Source organism: Rhinolophus ferrumequinum, chromosome 2 (assembly GCF_004115265.2).
Source record: "Rhinolophus ferrumequinum isolate MPI-CBG mRhiFer1 chromosome 2, mRhiFer1_v1.p, whole genome shotgun sequence".
Taxonomy (NCBI): Eukaryota; Metazoa; Chordata; class Mammalia; order Chiroptera; family Rhinolophidae; genus Rhinolophus; species Rhinolophus ferrumequinum.
This window is the reverse complement of record NC_046285.1, coordinates 105,441,526-105,462,003: the sequence shown is the minus strand read 5'-3', so window position 1 is coordinate 105,462,003 and position 20,478 is coordinate 105,441,526. Positions and strand designations below refer to the sequence as shown.

General features: G+C 46.0%; 1 protein-coding gene across 2 annotated transcripts in view; it reads right to left on the bottom strand.

The window, feature by feature from the left end:
- The window catches only part of BACE2 (beta-secretase 2), an 82,661-nt gene that overhangs the window by 43,242 nt on the left and 18,941 nt on the right, over positions 1-20,478 (bottom strand). For both annotated transcript variants that reach the window (XM_033128459.1, XM_033128468.1), the window contains exon 2: positions 2,007-2,095. In XM_033128459.1, the coding sequence (XP_032984350.1) occupies positions 2,007-2,095 (89 nt within the window). The remainder of the gene's footprint in view (positions 1-2,006; positions 2,096-20,478) is intronic.

Sequence of the window (20,478 nt, the reverse complement as noted above, 5' to 3'; positions counted from 1 at the left end):
TCCTTGTATTCTCCCCTGTACTACATCAGAGCAATAGAACTACACGTACAGGTAAGTTACAGTGCCTCTGCATTTCCTTTCAGAGCACCACAAAGCACTTGGTATAAAAAGGCGGTGCTAGGGGGCGGCTGGATGGCTCAGTTGGTTAGAGGGCGAGCTCTCTCAACAACAAGGCTGCCGGTTCAATTCCCGCATGGAAGGGTGGGCTGTGCCCCCTGCAACTAAGATGGAAAACGGCAACTGGACTTGGAGCTGAGCTGCGCCCTCCACAACTAGATTGAAGGACAACGACTTGGAGCTGATGGGCCCTGGAAAAACATACTGTTCCCCAACATTCCCCAATTAAAAAAAATTTTTTTAAAAGGGGGGTAAGGTGGGGTACTGGGACTGAAGGTTTGGGAACTTCTGGCCTAGAAGCTTGACTGTGGGCAGGTATCTTGGCCTCTGGACCTCCTGTGTTACACGAGTAAAAATGAGAGGTTTGGACCAACTGGATGTTCTGATCCATGATGAAGCAGTTCATTCCGAGTAAGCAGTCGGGGTGGGGCGTGGCTTGCGGCAGAGGATTTGGATGAACCATCTTCGGGACAGGGGAAAGGGTAGCTGAGGCATCATAAGCTCCTCACCTGCACACACAGAGAAATAACCCTCCCCCAGGTCACACCTACTGTGGTTACGGCCACAGCTTCAGGGCACGTATTAGTCTCCATCACAAAGCAATCACTGTCCAGGAGTTTCATCCTGGAATATCAATGATGAAAGGTGACCAATACACTGAGTCATAAACTAAGCTATAGGTTCCTTGAAGGAGGGGCCAATCAGATATCTCTGTAGCCCCCTGAGGCCCCGTAAAGCCCTAGCCACCAGTCCCCTCCACCTCACACACAGGAGACCACACCTGTTTGTGCCACCAAATTGGAGACCAAGAGGTGGTACCAGCAGAAGACAGATGGGACCTCCTCTCGTGCCCAGCAAGGCAGCCTACTTTATGAAAACTGCCCGGGATTTTCAGAAGCTTTTCCCTCCTTTCCCCGCCCCCTCAGATAAGTTGGGATTTAGTCCCCGGAACAAAAGACTGTGGACGAGGAAAGTGAGAAAGGGAAGACATGAAGAGGGCTGATAGCAGAGAAATGATGTGGCACTCGTGAGTCTGTACACAGTCCCTGAAGTTTTTTCCTGTTGAGTAGGATTCAACAGCCACGTGCCAGCACACTTGTTTGATCTGTTGAGTTTACATTTTAGGGTCACAAAAACAGAAGTGAAATCAAAGTGTGCATCTATTAGAGCAGCTACTGCCCCCTCTGCCCCCCCAAACCCATTTCAGGCTCTTCTGGAGCTGAGCGCTGACAGGAGGCCTTTCTGGCTGTCCCTGAAGGCCACCCAGGGCTCCTCCCAGGGCTGGACCACACAGAGACTGCCCTCCTGGCTCTGCTCTCTTCTCACAACCCCACCCCACGACTGCTAGCTTGAAGCCTGAATGCTTTGTGCTCACACTTCTCCTTTCTAAACAAGTCACGGATTTCTCTCACCCAGAAACACCTCTCCGCACAAAAATGGTTTCCATGAACCACACCTTAACCCCTACTGAACTACCAGGCAATGCAAAGGCGGCTTTCCAAGCAACCCAGCACCCTGACCAGACGTGGCATACTCAGGTCCAGCGCCCCTCCCCCCGCTCGAACCCACCTCTGCAATAAATGTTACAGGATCTAGCACTCCCTGCAACTCAGGTGTAACTACAAAACTGCTATTTGACTTGCATTTTTATACAGCGAATCTCATGAGAATGCACTCAGAGTATTAAGAGAATTTCCGATGGCTTCCCTCAGAATGAACACGTACACATATATATGCATACATACACATAATACACACAAATACATACACGTGCACATATCCCCCTCAAAATGGAACAGACGCTTTGGCGGTATTGCTCCAGAGTGTTCTGAAGCATTCCTGTGGTGCCCCCAAACCTGGCCACACCCAGCTGTGGACCCGTCACTCACCTCTTCGTGTCAAAGTAAGAGTCTATGTAAGAATGCGGGGCACCAGCCACGGCGAAGTTGCTGCTCCCAGTGTCAACGAGAATCTGCAGCTTTTATTTTTAAGGGGAAATAAGAGAAACCATTAGGTTACTTGAATAAGGCAACGTTCTTGAATAATTCTTCTAAAAATTAAGTACTAAGAAGAATTTATTACTTAGAAAAAAAAATTGATTAGAAAAATATCCAAAGCTGTTATAAAATTGACATCTGAACCCAGTCCACTAGGAAGCTTGTGGGCTGGGGTGTGGGAGGAGGGAAAACTGTTTATGTTTCCAATACATACAAGCCTTAAAGAAAACAAATTCAGTGCACTCACTGGGATGTCCTTATAAGCCATTGGTAATCATTAACAAGGTGGAGCCCTTTCTCACCGAGGGCTGTTGTCACAGGTATCGTTCTTTAGTTTTAATGAGGTATAATTTCCATATAATGAAAATGCAAGCTCTTAGATTTTCCACTGGTGACTTTATACACGGTACGCACCCAAACCAAGACACAGAAATTTCTATTTATTCCCAAAAGGTGCCTTTATGCCCCTTGCCAGTCAATCCCTCCTCTTCTCCAGAGGCAACCATTCTGGGACTTGAGTCACCAGGGGTTGGTTTCACCGGTGCCTGGATGTCACATAAACGTAATCATGTGGGTCTTTCAGTGAGTCTGGTTTCTTCTGCGCAGCACGGTTTTCGCGTTTTCCTGGTGCTGCTGTGGGTCAGTTCTTTCCTGTCGAGTGGGATTCTTTGGCAGGGATATATCTTGTACAACTCGCCTATCTCCTTCTTGACGGGTATTTGGGGTTGTTTCCCGTTTCAGGCTATTCTGCACAAAGCGGCGATGGACATTCCTGTATAAGTGAGTCTGAGGACCTGTCTCCATTTCTGTTGGGTAAAGACCTAGGAATGAAACTTGTTGGATCACAGGGTAGATGGATTTTTACTGTTTTTAAAAAACTGCTCAACAGTTCTCCAAAGTAGACACAATACGTTACACCCCACAAGCAGTGGATTCATGGTCCCTCTGCTTCATTTGCTCCATGTCCTCCCCGAATTTAGTATTATTGCTGGTCTCTTTTATTACGGCCACTCCAGAGCATATGGAAAGGTACCTCAGTGTGGGTTTACCTTGCAGTTCCCTGGTGACCGGTGACACCAAGCAGTTGCACTGTATTTTAATGGTTTCACCCGTCTTGCTGAGGAAATAATGATATGCAAGGGCAGGGATATATATTATCCATCTTTTCATGCCCAGCCTCTATGCCAAGGCCAGACACACAGCCAAATGCTTACAGAATAAAGGAATATCTTGTAGAAAGAAGCAAAGCATATGTACCTATAAGCCCAAAAGTTGATAATCAAGTTGAAAAAAAAAGGTAGACAACGAAATCAAAACAGGTAAGCTTGTACCGAGGATTGTCTCAGGGATTATGAGGTCAATGCCCTCAGTTTTGCCAAATCCCGTGTCTTGGGTCCTCCTCTTTCGTGACCCATCAGCAGAATCTGACTCAAGTCAGTCATTCCTTCCTCCCGGAAATACGTCCTTCCTTTGGGTTCCAGGACACTACACTCCCCTACTTTTCCAACCTCCCATCTCAGTCTCCTGGCGGGGTGCTCCTCATCTCCTGGTGCTGGAATTTACCACCGTTCAGCTCTGGACCCACTGCTGGGCTCCAGGCACACTCACCGCCACGGTGACTCACTGAGTCCCACAGCTCCAGATGCCATCCGAATGCTAAGCACTCCCAAAGCTCCTCCCAACCTGGGCCTCCTCCCGGCGCTGTAGGCTGTACCGACTCAACACCTCCACCTGGGGTTCTAATGGCCACTGGTAGGGGTCAAACTGTGTCCCCCAAATAGACACATCCAAGTCCTTCACCCCAGGACCAGCAAATGTGACCTAATTCGGAAATAGTGTCTTTGCAGATGGAATTAGTTGAGATGAGGTCGTGAGGGTGTGTCCTAATCCAATAGGATGGGTGTCCTTATAAGAGGAAAATGCCATGTGAAGATGCAGACAGGCAAAGAACGTCATGTGACAACACAGCGAGAGACTGGAGAGACACAGCTGCAAGCTGAGGAACGCCAAGGCGTGACAGCCACCACCGGAAAGTGGGAAAAGACCAGGAAGGATTCTACCCAGAGTCTCGGAGGGATCACGGCCCTGCTGACCCCTTGCTTTTAGATTTCTAGCCTCCAGAACTGTGAGAACAAATTTCTCTTGTTGTAGACCACCCAGTCTGCGGGATAAGTTATGGCAGCCCCAGGAAACAAACATACCACCTCAAGTCTGACATGCCCAGAGCAGAACTCCACCAGCCTGCTGCCCCCACGGACGGCGCCATGTCAGTCAGTGGTGGCTCCATCATGTCTGTTCCAGCCAAAAAGCTGGGAGTCATCGGTAGCGCCTCTGCTTCCTTCATGCCCCACGTCCAGTCCGTCAGGAAATAGTGTTGGCTCTACCTTCAGGTTCTGTTGGGCTCCAGCCTGCTTGTCATCACCTCCACAGGGACCAAGGTGGTCAATGACACAATCGTCTCCCACCCTTCCAACCAGTCTCCCCACATACTTCCATGGTCTACTCTCAACCAGCAGCCACCGCAACTATTAGTGTACAGGGCAGAGCTTGCCAGTCCTCTGCCCTCCCAAGGCTGTGGCTGTCTCTCCGTGTAACAGCCCAAATCCATGCCTGGCTGGCAAGTCCCTTGCCTATTCCCCGACCACACTCCATCCCCATCACCCTGGCTGCCACGCTGTTCCATGAGCACTCCTGATGCTCTCCACGGGGGCCTGTCCACCGGCTGCTTCTGCCTATGTGGGTACCTATGTGGCACATATGCCATCACTTCCTTCCAGGCTTTATTCAATGGGTACTTCTCAAAGAAGCCCACCCTGGTCCCGCTTTGCAGCTCCCAGCCCCCACCAGCACTGCCTTCCCCCCCCACCCCGCTTTGCTCCCATAACACTCACCACCTCTAGCACAACGACAGCCGTGGCAGACATCTAACAGCACCTACTGTGTGCCAGGGACTCCGTGCTTCATATACTCAGTGGACTGTTGAACAACACTTACATGTGAGTATATTTTCAATAAATAAATACAATACTGTGAATGTATTTTCTCTTTCTCATGATTTTCTTCCTAACATTTTCTTTTCTCTAGCTTACTTCAATGTGAGAACACACTAGATAATACATATAACATACAAGTGTGTGTTGATCCATTGTTTGTCATCAGTAAGGCTTCTGGTCAACAGTGGGCTATCAGTACTTACATTTTGGGAGAGTCACAAGTTATCCATGGATTTTCAGCTGCACGGGAGTCGGTGCCCCAAACCCTGAGCTGATCCAAGGTCAACTGTATGAACTTGTTGCGTCCTCACAGCAGCACTGTCATCAACCCCCTTCACAGATGGGGAAACTGAGGTGCAGAGAGGCTCATGCAGGGCTGAGAGGCAGAACGGGGGCTCAAACCCAGGCTGTCTTCCTCCAAATGCATTCTCTTAGCCCGGCTTACCCGCTTCCTAGGCCCTGCGAGCTATCTTCTAATCCACTCGTCCTACCCTTCCCTGTACGCCCTCCACCACTGGATGGAAGCTCTCTAGGGCAGGGACTTTTGCTGCTCGTTTTTATCTCCAATGCCCGGAACAGGGACAGGCAAATGGGAGGCCCTCAAATATTTGTTGAACGAACAACTAACTTATTCTCAAAATCAAAGACACTAACGTTTCCCTTGGTACAAAGAAAATACAGATTCAGGCAGCAAGCCAGCAAACAAACCAGGTGCAGCCATGCACCTGAACGTGCTGTGTGCTCTTTTGCAGAGGCACGGTTTGGGGTTGTCGGGCAAATTCAACATGGGCCCCTAGTTCTCAGCACCCGTCAGGGACTGAAATGTTTCCTGGAGGCAAGATGAACTTGTAAAGTTGCTTGGGTGAAAGCAGGAAGTAACAAAGGATGGGAAAAATAACAAAATTCCTTCATGAGGCAAATCAGAGAATTTCAGGCCTTTCAAAGAAGAGAGCGTGGCTGTTAAGCAAGACACATCGAGGACCTAAAAAAATTGCGGTGAGAAGTACTTTTTCTCAGTCGTTAAAAAGCACGGATAATAAAAGCTACTAATTCCTGAACCAACATCTTTCCTCTCCATGCGCGTGTCCAATGAGGAAAGCGTGCCATTTTTACGTGTGTTTCCTGGGTCTCTCAGGCAACCACACACCCCACAGCCCAGCAGGATGTGTGTGGAAAGGCCAGGCCGCCTGGCAGCCCAAATTCTCAGGCTGGCATTCCACCCTAAGCTCTTCCACAACAAGGCGTGCTCAAAGTGGACACAGGACTATTGATCTTGGCACAATGGTCCCAGTGACGGGGCACTGTCTCTGTAGACATTTCACTCTTCTTTCCTGGGTGTGGAATTCCACCCACAGCCTCTGCCTCATATTAGGGCCTAGTGCAGTCCTTTTCCACACCTCCATTCTCACTTCTGCCATGCTGCACACTGTCCTCACTTGACAGAGGCAGGGGACACAAAAGCAGAGAAAGTTACCCTGAAACACAGACTCCATTATTTTACACAGACCATGTCTAATGGCCCAGGCGTTCGGTACAACCATCTTCCCCAGCCAGTTCGACAGAAGCCAGCTTTCAAAAAAATTCAATTCAGAGTCACGGCTCGGCAAAGCTGGTCACCACCTGGTCGTTCCTAGAACATATGATGTGAGGAGACGAATTGCCCCAATAAATGAGGCAGCCACAAAGTCAGGCCAGGGATGGCTATCCAGGGAGCAGTAAACGCTCCGCATTGCGCTTCTAGTAATGTCTCTGAACAGCAAACAAGCCAACACCTTTTTCTGCTTGATGACACTGCCAACAGACATTTCTCAGGTAGGTTGCTCCCCAGGGCCATGACTCCCTTTTTGCAAGTAGTCTCAACCACAAAGGAAAGAAAGAAAAAATAATGCCACTTGCCCTATAATTGTACACGACCCCCTGAGAAAAGACTGAAACACAAAGGGTTCAGGGTGCAGGCTTCTTCTGGACACCTCGGCCCACTCACCTGCTGCTTCCTTCTTCACAGGAACTTCCAGAATCCTTTCCTGCCTCCTGCGGTTTAACTCCATGTTCAGTCCCATAAGGGACACTGAAAATTCGGGGACTGTTTTGCCCATTAGAAGCATAAGTGAAAAAGACTGAATCAAGCACGTAAGAAGGACATTATCCACACTCCACAGTGAGGAATGCAGATATGTGGCACTTTTATGACCCGCCCCCCCCACCAAAACAAAAACTTTCTTCTTTGGCATATCCTTCTTCGACAACATTCTCCAGTCCCACCCAAACTTGCAAAAGATTTTATGAAATAATCGTGAAACACGGACAACCATTATGCACACGTTACAGGTAGGTAGAAACTGGACCCATTTCAAAGGTGACCGGTTCTTTCTCCCACGTCCAGAGGGCAGTGCTGCCTTCCAGTCAGCATGGCTGGTCACTTGCTGAGCAGTGACAGGCACGCAAAGCCTGGGATCAAGTGGCACTCCACCAATCAGAGCATGAGTCTGGGCAGTTCCTTCTGAGTGTTTGTCTGCTTCGTCATCCATGAAGCGGGTGACCAATCACTGTCATGGGTGCATGGGAGGGGTAAATGCAGTCACGTGAGTTAACTGTAGGTTCTCTCGAGAGAGCAGTGATTGCCAGCATTGATCACATGTGCCATTTTTAGCAGGAGCCGGGAAGACTGAGGTCACTGGTGGCCATCCACACGACAAACTCCGTGAGGTCCCAAGGAACCTCTGGCCAATGGCTGCTTCCAGAGTGATGTGAATGGAACAGACTCCTTTGGGAAGGTTGCAGGGGACAGTCAGGACTTGGTTGCTATGCCTTGCTCTGCCTAGACAAGGCTTACTCATTTTTAACATGGACCGTTTTTTATAAGGGTTTATTTTCCTCCTTTTGTTTTGGTGCATTTTGGCACCTTTGGTGACATCTTTTATTGTCTTCTAAATTCTCCAATTTGCCTATCTTTGCTCTCCTACATTTGCTTGAGGATAAAATCCTTTTTCTTTGTCTCTCTATCTGATGGTCCCCATAGCGACAATAGAACGCTAATCCCCCGTTCCTAAGATAGGCAGGCCCTGCACGTGAGCTCCGTGTGGGAGTGGAGGGAAAGCAGAGGGAAAGCGGCTGAAGGAGGCAAAAGCTGCCAAGAATCTGGAGAGAGTTCACCAGGCCAAATTCCTGATAGATTTATGCAAAAAATTTATTTACGTTTTCTAGAATTGGCTAGGCTGGGCTGCCTTAATTAATGTCCCAGCTGCTCTATAAAATAACCGCACAGTCAGCTCTTAAATGTCCAAGGATAATCAAAGTTTGAAGTGAAAAGACGGCAGCGTTTGTTGGTGTCCACCACACATCCTGGCACTCACTCCAGCTTCTGGGGCTTTCTCTACCAAGAGTCACAAGCCCCTCCAGGGTCCAGGGCAGGCCAGGGAGTGAATGCAGCTGAGGGCAGTCCTCACCCCCAAATACACAAGAGCTGATGGACTGAGACCTGCCAGGTAACTTTTTCGAGTGGGCCTGTGGCACCTCCCAGAAATCTGCAGCTGAGCCCAGATGCCCTCAGCTCTTCCCTCCTGCCCCCCTTCCCTGCCCCCACCAGTGTCTCAGGATAGGGAGAAACAAGGAAAAGTTGATTCAGGCAAACCTTGTCTATGCGCCCCAAAGACCAAATACTGAGGGTGCCAAAAAAAATGTGTACACACTTTAAGAAAGCAAAACTATTAAAATTGTAACACTCAATATACGCCGATAACAAAAGATGAATACAAGTCACATTTGACTTCTGCAATGACAAGAGGTGCTCAAAGTGGTTCCCATCAGTGTCCAGACACTTCTGATTACGGCAAACTATGTCTTGAGCAACGCTGACCAAAGTGTCCACTTGTATGTCTACATTTTTTTGCACCCCCGGGATACTTTACCTTAGAGACCCTGAATGAAACAAAAACAGGAAAGCTATGAGCCTCGCAGGGCTAAGAACTGCCTACCACGTGTCCAGGCCTGGGCCTGCCTGCTACTTACTGCCCCTTCTTAACCTTCTGTTGATGCATCCGCTGGTAACCACACAGAAAACCATCAGCTAATTGCTGCAATAAGGTAAAATGCTGCATTAAAGGGAAGAACTGGGTTATGTGCCTCGTTAGTGATTAGCAGCCTGCGATTTCTCAGATCACTGTCTCTGTTTCAGTAGGTTAACAGGAAAATTAGCAGATCATTTAAATAATGGCTCATTTAACACAACGATTCCTAATTACACGAGAGGCCCATCTGCTGAAGTCTGCGGCAGACGCACCCACGGCGGCGGCCTTTCCCGCCCAGCCACGGGATTGGGGCTGTTTGCCCAGTTACTGCACGTGATTACCGCTGCCCGTCCTGATATTCAGGTCCTTTCAGTGCTTTGATTCTAGAAGTGAGCCTCATTTACTTAAACACATCTGGTTGAAGGAAGCAAAAGTCATCGCCACACACCATTTCTCCACAACCTAAAATTAACGGTGTTTTTATAAAGAAGAGGGACTTCATTTGCAAAGGGTCCACTCAACACAAACAGATGCTTAGCTAAGAGGCGCTTGGTCATTCAGTTTATTCAGTGTGTGTGTGTGTGTGTGTGTGTGTGTGTGTGTGTGTGTGTGTGTGTATACGCACGTGCACGTATACTTCTGCTTTCTCTACTGCACCATGGGCTCTACTAGGAAAACACGTATCCAGAGCCATGCAATTCTCTGGCTCCTTCTGGAAAAACCACAACTGCCCAGTGGATGTGTGTGGGGAGGAGCCTGGGCTCGGTGCCTGGCTCCAGAATGTGGTGCCAGTTTTCCACGGAGTGTTTGGCAGGTGAAGCTGACTGAGGGTCGAGAGAGCAGAATGTAGGGTGTTGGGGGGTGGGTGTGGGGTCACTGTTCGCAGAACCTGAAAGTTATCTCCAGATCAGGATCCTCTGCTCCTGAAACCTGTCACTGGGGGTGGTAGGGTGATTACAGAAGGGCAGGGTATTCCCTGAGTTCTGAAACTTTGCAAACCACCCATCCCTGTTAGGAAGAGGGTAGCGGGTAAAGTGGGGAGATTTCATCACATAATCCATGCCCTTGAATATGCTGGCAAACGTTTTCCATTACTAGGATGTTGGTTTCAAGTTCATTTTCTACGAATGGTCCCAGGACGTACTGTTCACTGTCTCTAAAGTAGAGTAGCATGAAAAATACCAGCTTAGGGTCTGTTAGACCTGAATTCTGTTAGAATCCGAGCCCTGGCTTAGACTCCTTTTGGCTGTGCAACTGCAGGTAAATGATACACCTCTCTGAGCCTCTGTGGCCTCATCTGTAAAGTAGGGTCATGAAGACTTGCTCTGGGGAGCACATGAGATAATATATGTATGAGGCACCCAGAATAGTGCCTGGCACACGGAGATGTTTTAATTTCCCAAAGAGGGGTGTGACTCTGCCTTTCCTCTTGTTACAAGGCTGACTTCTGTCACTGTGCCAAACACGACTTGCATCGAATTACCCACCAGACTTTCACTGGAGTCTCTGCATTGCAGCTAGCCTGGACGCAGATCAGGAGTGGCGTGCAGAAGCTCTGGAACTGGCACAGTGTGTGCAGCCATCCACCCCGGTGCCCGGAGACTGGTCTTGCAGCTGGTGATGCCGACATGGACATGACCATGTGCTGAAATGTTTCGGAGTGACCCGTAGGTAGGCAGCGCCCACACTGGGCTGGAACAAGGCAGAGTTCCATCCAAAAGGCTCTCATCCCAGGGTCATCGATACTGTTTTCACCCTGCCTGCCTTTTCTTCCCCACCCTGGTCAGTGGACACCCCGTGCCCGGGCTCCTCCACTCCCTTTCTCTCTGCCTCCACTTCCATGAATCCATATGTCCTATCTCTTCTACTTCTGGAATCTTCCTGAAGCTCCTTCTGAGGATGTTTCTCTCTCTCCCCTTGCACCTCCTTGGATCACCACAGTGACTTTGTGTTGCTCACTCTGAGCACAGGGCCTGGCACACAGTAGGTGCTCAGTAAAGGCTGTTGAGTGAATGAATGGTACCCTAACATCACGGAGGCCATCCTGTCCCAAGTCCATTTAGATTGAGTTTTCTGGCCTAGGTTTTCTCAGGGTCCCATGTCCTCCCCAGGGTTTTGGTTACTCTGGGGTCTCCCAATCCCAGAGTCTCCTGAGCTCTAAGGACAATTTTTAACATGAGTGTTAATAGCATTAGTACACTTGTAAAGAAGGGAAAATCATCCTCTAAACCCACTACCCTAATGAAGTTGTCTGTGGATTTCCAGCTCTCGGTCTCATCCTGACACGTGTGCTGACTCCCGGCTTGTTTTCACTTAATATTCTAAGTCTCTACCCTTCCTTTTAGGCTGTTGACACTTGGAGACGACATCGACTTGCAGGTCCCAGGGGTGCAATCGCACGTCCAGGGCTGCTCCTGGACCAGGGACAGGCGGATCCAGGGCAGAACCTGGAGCTGATACACCACTGGGCTCCAAGCTCCTGCAGCAGCCCGGTGTCACACCTGAAGCAGGTGTCTGCTTGTTTGCCAAGAGGCTGCACATGGTGGCATTTTCTTCAGGGATCACAACATTTAGTGCCTGGTTCTCTGCTTTGAGCAGCCTCACATCAACCAAGCTTCTGGAAGTCAGAGCTGGAAGCCAGAAAGTGCTTATTTGTTTGCAAAGGGGATAATCAGTGACAGGCGGGCTGGATGCTTCCATCTGCTCGACCAGCCCCTCCTTCTCTGTAGGCAAACTTGGGAGGGGGGCTGGGGAGGCAGAGAAAGAGCGCAGGGGGCACCCTTTCTATGGAGGATGTCATGCCCAGGGCGGTTCCCTCGGCGTCGGAGGTTCCCCAATCTGCTTGCTGGCGGGCCCCACCCCAATGATTGCGGAATGAAGGTGGATAGTTACAGTCACGAGTGAGAGTCCCAAGGCTGGACCTCGTTCACTGAAGCCAGTAAAAATAATGATCCTTCTTCCCATGAAAAAGAAGATTCCCACTAAACTGCTTCTTGGAAAGCACTATTAAAAAGGACAAAGCAGGTTTGTCCCTGTCTTTTGGTGATTGTGGGGGAAGGGGGACAAATAGGGAAACTTCTACTGATACAGGCAAGCTAGCCTTTTCTTCCCCAAAGAGAAAACTAAAGCCACTCCCCCAAACCCACTACACCTTTCCAGGGATTTTAGGAGATGTCACTGAAGCAAAAAGTCTGCTCTTTTTGCACATCTTCCAAAAGAGTTTAAATAGATTCTCATCAAACATGCGATGTCTTAACTCAGAATGTTTCTGGAGTTTCACTAAATATTCCGTTATGCTTAAGAGTTGGTAATAGCGACTGACAAGCAATTTCTGGTCTGAATTTTCAGAAACAATACATGGGATCAACTTCACCCCGGTTCTCAACATTAAAATACTGTCAGGTTTTGGTAAATGTTTAAAAATAAACAAATAACGAAAAAGCATCTACACTCACTGAAGCAACAGACAAGATTTTCAAGTTGCTGTTATTATAAAATGGTTACCTTTCCCTATTATTCTAGGTATTAAGATTCATTTTTTAAAAATTGTGGTAAAATACACATAGCATAAAACTTACCACCATAACCATTTTTAAGTGTACAGCTAAGTGGTCTTGTTGGGCAACCACCGCCACTATCCATCTCCAGGACGCTTTTCATCTTACAAAACTGCAATTGTCCCCATTAAACAACAAGTCCCCATCCCCAACGCCCCCAGCCCCTGGCACCCACCAGTCTACTTTCTGTCTCTATGAATTTGACTACTCTAGGGACCTAATAAGTGGGATTATACAGTATTTGTCTTTTATGACTGGCTTTTTTAAGCATAATGTCCTAAAGGTTCATTCCTTGTAGCCATGTCCTTCCTTCCAGAGGCTAAATAACAATCCCCAGTATGTACAGACCACATTTTTCTTTAATCCATTCATCGATCAATGGACACTGGGAGGCTTCCACCTTTTGGTCATTGTAAATAACGCAGGTGTGCAAATACCTGTTTGAAATCCTATTTCAAGTCTTTTGACAAGACTTTTTTCTTTTTTCAATAAATATTTAGTGAGCAGGTACCACATTCCTGGGCCACGGAGATGAAAAAGATATAGTACTTTTTACAGAATTGCCCACCTAATGTTCAGACAAAACAATCAGCCTTCTCTTTTATAATGGTTTTCAGTCTCTGTTGAATTGACTAATGGACTAATGAGGAATAAAAGCACAGGTAGCCATAGGTGATTTATTTGAGGTTTATCTGCTGAATTAAAAACGTAGGAAGTCTGTCCTAGCCATAGCAATCAAACAAGTAAAAGAAATAAAAGGCATCCAAATTGGAAAGGAAGAAGTAAAACTATCATGATTTGTAGATGACATGATACTGTATGTACAGAACCCCAAAGCTTCCACCAAAAATCTATTAGAACTCATAAATGAATTCAAGAATGTAATAGGATACAAAATTAATATTCGGAAATCAGTTGCATTTGTATACACTAATAACATAAACTATCAGAAAGAGGAATTAAGAAAACAATTCCATTTAAAATTGCATCAAAAAAATACCTAGGAATAAATTTAACCAAGAAGGTAAAAGACCTGAACTCAGAAAATTATAAGACATTGAAGAAAGAAAATGAAGAAGTTACAAATACATGGAAGGATATACCATGCTGATGGACAGGAAGAATTAACATCATAAAAATGTCCATACTACCCAAAGCAATTTATAGATTCAAGGCAAACCCTGTCAAAATACCAATGGCATTTTCCACAAAACTAGAATAATCCTAAAATTTATATGGAACCATAAAAGATCCCGAATAGCCATGGAAGTCCTGAGGAAGAAGAATAAAGTGGGAGGTTTGCTACCTGATATCAAATTATACTACAAGGCCATACTAATCAAAACTGCATGGCATTGGCATAAAAACAGACACATAGATCAATGGAACAGAATAGAGAGCCCAGAAATAAACTCCTACCCATCTGATCGTTTAATCTATGTCAAAGGAGGCAAAAATATACAATGGGGTAAAGACAGTCTCTTCAATAAATTGCACTGGGAAAACTGGGCAGATACATGCAAAAAAATGGAACTGGACAACTTTTTTAATACCATAGAAAGAACAAACTCAAAATGGGTTAAAGACTTAAATGTAAGACTTGAAACCATAAAACTCCTAGAAGAAAACATAGGCAGTAAACTCTCCAACACTGCTCTTAGTAATATGTTTTCCAATACATCTTCTCGGGCAAGGGAAACAAAAGAAAAAATAAACAAATGGGACTACATCAAACTAAAAAATTTTTGCACAGCAAAGGAAATCATCAACAAAACAAAAAGACATTCTACTGAATGGGAGAAGATATTTGCCAATGATACATCTGGTAAGGGGTTAATATCCAAAATTTATAAAGAACTCACACAACTTAACACCAAAAAAACCAAGCAATCCAATTTAAAAATGGACAAAGGACCTGAATAGACATTTCTTCACAGAGGATATATAAATGGCCAATAGACATATGAAAAGATGCTCAACATCACTGATCATTAGAGAAATGCAAGTAAAAACCACAATAAGATACCACCTCACTCCTGTCAGAATGGCCATCATCAATAAATCACAAAACAAGTGTTGGTGAGGCTGTGGAGAAAAGGGAAACCTCGTGCACTGTTGGTGGGATTACAGATTGGTGCAGTCATTATGGAAAACAGTTTGGAGGTTCCTCAAAAACTTAAAAATAGAACCACCTTATAACCTAGCAATTCCACTTCTGTGTATTTATCCAATGAAATCCAAAACACTAATTCAAAAAGACATATATATCCCTATGTTCATTGCAGCATCATTTAGAGTAGCCAAGATACGAAAGCCACCTAAGTGTCCATCAACAGACAAATGGATAAAGAAGAGGTGGTACATTTATACAATGGAATATTACTCAGCCATAAAAAAGAATGAAATCCTGCCATTTGCAACAACATGGATGGACCTAGAGGATATTATCGTAAGTGAAATAAGTCAGACAGAGAAAGACAAATACTATATGATCTCACTTGTATGTGGAATCTAAAGAAAATAAATGAACAAACAAAACTGAAACGGATTCATAAATGCAGAGAACAAACTGATGGTTGCCCAGACGGAGGGGGGTTGAGAGGGCAGAGTGAAAAGACGAAGGGATTAGAAGCACAAATTGACAGTTACAAAATAGTCACGAGGACAACGTACAGGGAATATAGTCAATAATATTGGAATAACTATGTATAGTGCCAGAATGGGTACTAGACTAATTGGGGAGTCACTTCACAAATTACATGAATGTCTAAACACTATGCTGTATACCTAAAACTAATATAAAATAATATTGAATGTCAACTGCAACTGACAAATTAAAAAGTAAAATACTACTTTAAATTCCATAATAAAATAAATTAATCAGCCCTTTGCCCTGCCACTCAACACACACAAAAAAACACCTCTGTTTATTATGACATTTGTCAAGCTACCAGAACCAATTCTAATACTGTGTAAAACACGAAAGAATTAGGAAAGTAACTTTCCTAACAGTGAAATGGACTGCCAACCACACAATCCACTGTTTTGAATTATGCGTCCACATGACTAAATAATGACAACACGGCATTTTAAACTCACCCACCAGTGGCCTTGCTAGGTTAGCCTGTCGCGTTCATTCGATGAAAATACACGTACGATACTATCAAAGGGCTTTGAAAGCAGAAAACGCGATTTGAGTCACAAAGATACCAACACCTGAGACACTGGTGACTGTACATGAGTATGAGAATGATATGTAATCTAAGTGTCCTCCTATTCGGCTCAATGTGGAGCTGTGGCCCAGCCTTTCACTGATATCTTAAAATCTAAACTGTTATTTCTATTTTACCTAATCTCTTGGCATGCTGATCTGATCTGCCCACACTGGGACTGTGTCACACAGAAAGGCCCTTGTTTTCCGGTTTGCTACCCTGGGCGACTTTCAGGCCACTTAAGGAACCGGCGATTTCTATGTGGTTTGTAAAAGGCTTTGATAGTTTTCCCTTGTTAAACCCACGAGAAAAATAAAGGTATTTTAACAGGCGTATAGCGATCAAAGATATCATTCTCTGCTAAAAAGATTTTTTAAAGCCCTTCCAAGTAAATTCCTCTCAGGAAAGACCTTAAGTCTCCATTGATCTCCTCATATTTATGGTGTCCAGCTATTTTGAAAGAATGCTAACCCAGGAGAAATGACACATGCCTCCCTCTTTGACTTCTATACCAGCGAAATACAGATGTTTTCTTCATTAGGGTAGAGAATAGTCACACAGAAACCTTCCAGAACATTCTAGAAATGGGGAAAATTAAGACTCAGCGAAAAAACCAAAGGCAACATATTAACCTTGCAAAGTCTCCAACATACATGTGAACACGTTTGATGCTGCACATTTGATGCAGCAGTTTGATATCATTAAACACGTTTGATGCAGTGAAAGTAGAGACAGATATTAGGCACCTTCTCCTAATTCCAGTCTTTTGCCATGGGCACTGGACCCACTCCATCACCCACTCAGGACACAACATGCCCTTCATTCCCCCATCTGTCTTCTGAATTATCAGTTTCTTCCTCCTCTACCAGGATCGCTTTCCCCACCTGCTTCCAAACACACTGTTCTATTTCCCATCTTGAGAAAGTCGACACCCCATCTCTTCTTCCAACCCCAGCCCAGGTTCTCTGCAGTCCTTTTACAACAAAGCCCCTTGAAAGAATCGACTGCACTTGTGGTCTCCAATCGAATCCTCCCTTCCTCACTCGAAGGCACCATCCCACCACCCCGTGGAAGTAGCTGTTCTCCACATCAGTCATGATCCTTAGGTGCTAAAGCAAACCATTGGACCTTCTCTCTCTGGGGCCATCATGGGATCTGGGAGTGTCCATGCGTGACTCTTGGCTCCCATGACACTGCCATCTTCTAGTTCTCCTCCCATCTCCCTAGCTGCTTCTTCTCAGTGCCCTGGGGATTCCCCCATACCTCCCCAATCTCTAAGTTTTGGGGTGTCTCATGGCCCGTCCTTGGAGCTCATCTCCTCTGTCTAGACTCACCACTGGGGATTGCCTTCCTCTAACCCCGTGGCTTTACACGTCTCCTCTACACAGCTGACTCTCAAATTTAGGTCTCCACTGGGGACCTCTTGCTGGAATGCCAGACTCATATGTGGCTGCTACTGGACCACTCACCTTGGACATTGGAAAAAGCATGTCAATTTGGCATTTCCAAAACTAATCTCCCAATTTACCTTCTCAACCACGAAACTCTCATCAAGTACAACCCCACCCCCATTTCTCTCAGCTCCTCTCCCCCAAATCCCCCATCGTGCCTGGGGTTCCTTGGAACCCAAGCACATGTTCTTCTCAGAACCGTTGCCTTGGCTGTTCCTTCTGCCTCAAATACCCTTCCCCACAGATCTCACCTTCCCGCTTTCTTCAGGTCACTGCCTCCTCCTTAGAGATTCCTTCCCTGGCCATCTTATGTAAAATAATAACACTTCCCCACTCCCAGCATGCTTTTGCCCATGTTTTAATGTTTTTCATAGTATCACCACCATCTAACAACAATGTGTTTACTTGGCTTGTCTGTCTCTCCCTCGTAAAATGTCAGATCCTGGAAGGCAGGACTTTTTGTTATTCACTTTGTGGCTCATTGCGGTGTCTTCTGTGCCTAGAACAGCCGAGCAAGTATGGAGTACACAGGGAATATTTATTGAAGTCATTCAGTCACATGTGAATTACAGTAACTGCCTTCACAAAACAATAACCAAACTCAATCACTAGACTAGACTTTACTGTAAGAAATACAAAAATTGAAGAATTGAAATGAATGTTAGGATCATCGCTTTGTCCGCTGGAATCATTCCAGGAATTAAAACTATAGAATCTCCAACCCAGAGACCAGAGCGTGGAATCCATACATTTAACAAGGCCCCAGGCGACTAATGTTCAGCCAGGTATGGGTGTTGCTGGTACGGTTGGGCGTCCTGTAATGCAGCACTGCCCTAGAAAACCATCCCAACAGGTGGTCAGATTTCTGCTGGATGCCTCAGTGATGGGAAGCTCATTACCTTATGCCCTAACTCTTGCCAACTTCCGGGCATTCGTTTTAGAACATTCTTCCTTTCTCAGTTTAATTCAAGAAATATTTCTTGAGGATCTACCCTGTGCCAGGCATAATGGTCCACCCTGGGCAAGAGGGAGTCGGTGCCTGTCCCCAAGGAGTTTCTACCACTTCTCAGGGTCCCATTTAAAGTCACCATCCAACCTCATGTCACCTTCCAACAATCCACTAACAAACATCTAGTTATCAATTTCCAGACATGCCAACTAAAAATCACCCATGCCATGATGTGTGCAACAGACACTGGATTCTAGGTACACCTGCCCATGTAGCACAAAGACCTGTGAAAATAACTCTTAGTAAAAATTGTATTACGTGATTTTACAATTCCCTAAAAACACTAAAAACTATATAAACATCAACATCGAACAAAGATGCGATTTGCACTCGATAAAGACGTTTCAGCTCTCCCAAACAGATCACCCATCAGGGCCACTCACTGTTACCATCCAAGTGAAGTTTTAAATCAATCAAGTTTTAGTTTCATCACTGACAGAGAAGGGCTTGCTAGTTTGGAAAATATTGATTACTCTTTGAAACTGCCAAAATCAACTCAAATGATTTCTCCCACTGCCAGAATAGATCTCCCTCAGAAATGAGGGTACATGCAGACTTTGGGGGTGGGTGGGAACTCACCACACGATTTCCTGAACTCTGATTTATATGAAGAGTCTTGCAGCCTGACTGCAGAGCGTTGTTAATACGTCCCTAACTAGCACACCCGTCACACTTCTTGGTTCCAGGACAAAGTGGAGATTTGAGCTGGCTGCTCAGTCTTAAATGCTCCCTCCAGGGGCTGCCAGGGTTGGAGATCAATGAGCTCTGAGCCTAGCCGGAGATGAGATCGTAAGAGTCACAGCTGAAAGCCTCATACTCTTAAGTGCCAGGTTCTGTACAAAACGTTTCAATCCTTTGTGTTTCGAGTGCTCAGAAGGGCAGGCAGCTAGATAGTCTTGGCCCCTGGAGAACTGGCTATAAAAAAGGCCATAATTTTCTGGTTCACCTGAATGTCACGATTTTGCCCCAAGTGGATGTGACTTGATTGGTGAAAAACAAACTTTATTAAATATGTTTCTCTTTGGTCTACCTTTAGCGTGATAAAAGCCAGTGGTTTCTGGTGCTCAGTGTGTTTCTGTTATATGAACATCCATTTATTGAAGAACAAAAGACTTAATAAGACAAATATTTTTTACAGTCCGGAAAGTAAGGCCAGGTGGGATCTCACAGCACAGGGACAATTCTGTCCCAGAAGGCCCGCCCCCATCCTGCCAACATGAAATGGTTGGGGGAGTGATGATGGAAGAAGAGGGTTGGGAGACCTGCGATGCCTGCGCCCTGGAATCTGACAGGGGTTGAGGCCGGAGCTGGAATGGCCACGCATTAGGACCTGATCAGGAGCTGGGATGTCAGCAGGATGTATTAGTTTGCTGGGGCTGCCAACACAAAACTCCACAGACTTGAGCGGCATAAACAACAGAAATTCATTTTCACACAGTTCTGGATGAGGGAAGTCTGAGATGCCAGCAGGGTTGGTTGCCGTGTCCTGTGGCCTCTCTCCTTGGCTCGCAGACGTTAGCCCTCTATCCGCTCTTCATTTCGTTCATCTCCGCCTCTTATAAGAACACCAGTCAAATGCTAGGATCAGGGCCCACCCTGACAGCCTCGTTTTAACTTAATTGTCCTTTAAGGACCCTAAATACAGTTGCATTCTGAGCTGTTGGGGGTTAGGACCTCAACATATGAACTTGGGTGGGGGACACAATTCAGCCCGTAGCACGAACTGGGCCAGCATATGTAGAGATAAGGCCCGAGACCCTGCAGATCACACAGTTTCAATCCGAGACCCTGTGGGATGAGAACACTGAGAAGATGGAGGCGAGACAGATTCAACAATTAGGGCTTCTCCAAGGTTCTGAAGCGCGGTACAAGTTGTGATAAAAAATAAATACGGTGAATGTTTAAATAAAAAAAGAAATTATTACAGTAAAATACACATTGCCATTAACCTCCGCCCCCCCGCCCCCAAAAATACTTCCCCTCACTTCAGACACACTTATCCCATCGTTCTTGCCATTTTCTGAAGCAGTTCTGGAAGTCCTTTTTCGTGTCTTTCCTTCATCCTCCATTATGACAACACTCCGTGTCACACATCTGGTATATGGCAATTTCTGTCAAATAAAAACATCACCGTG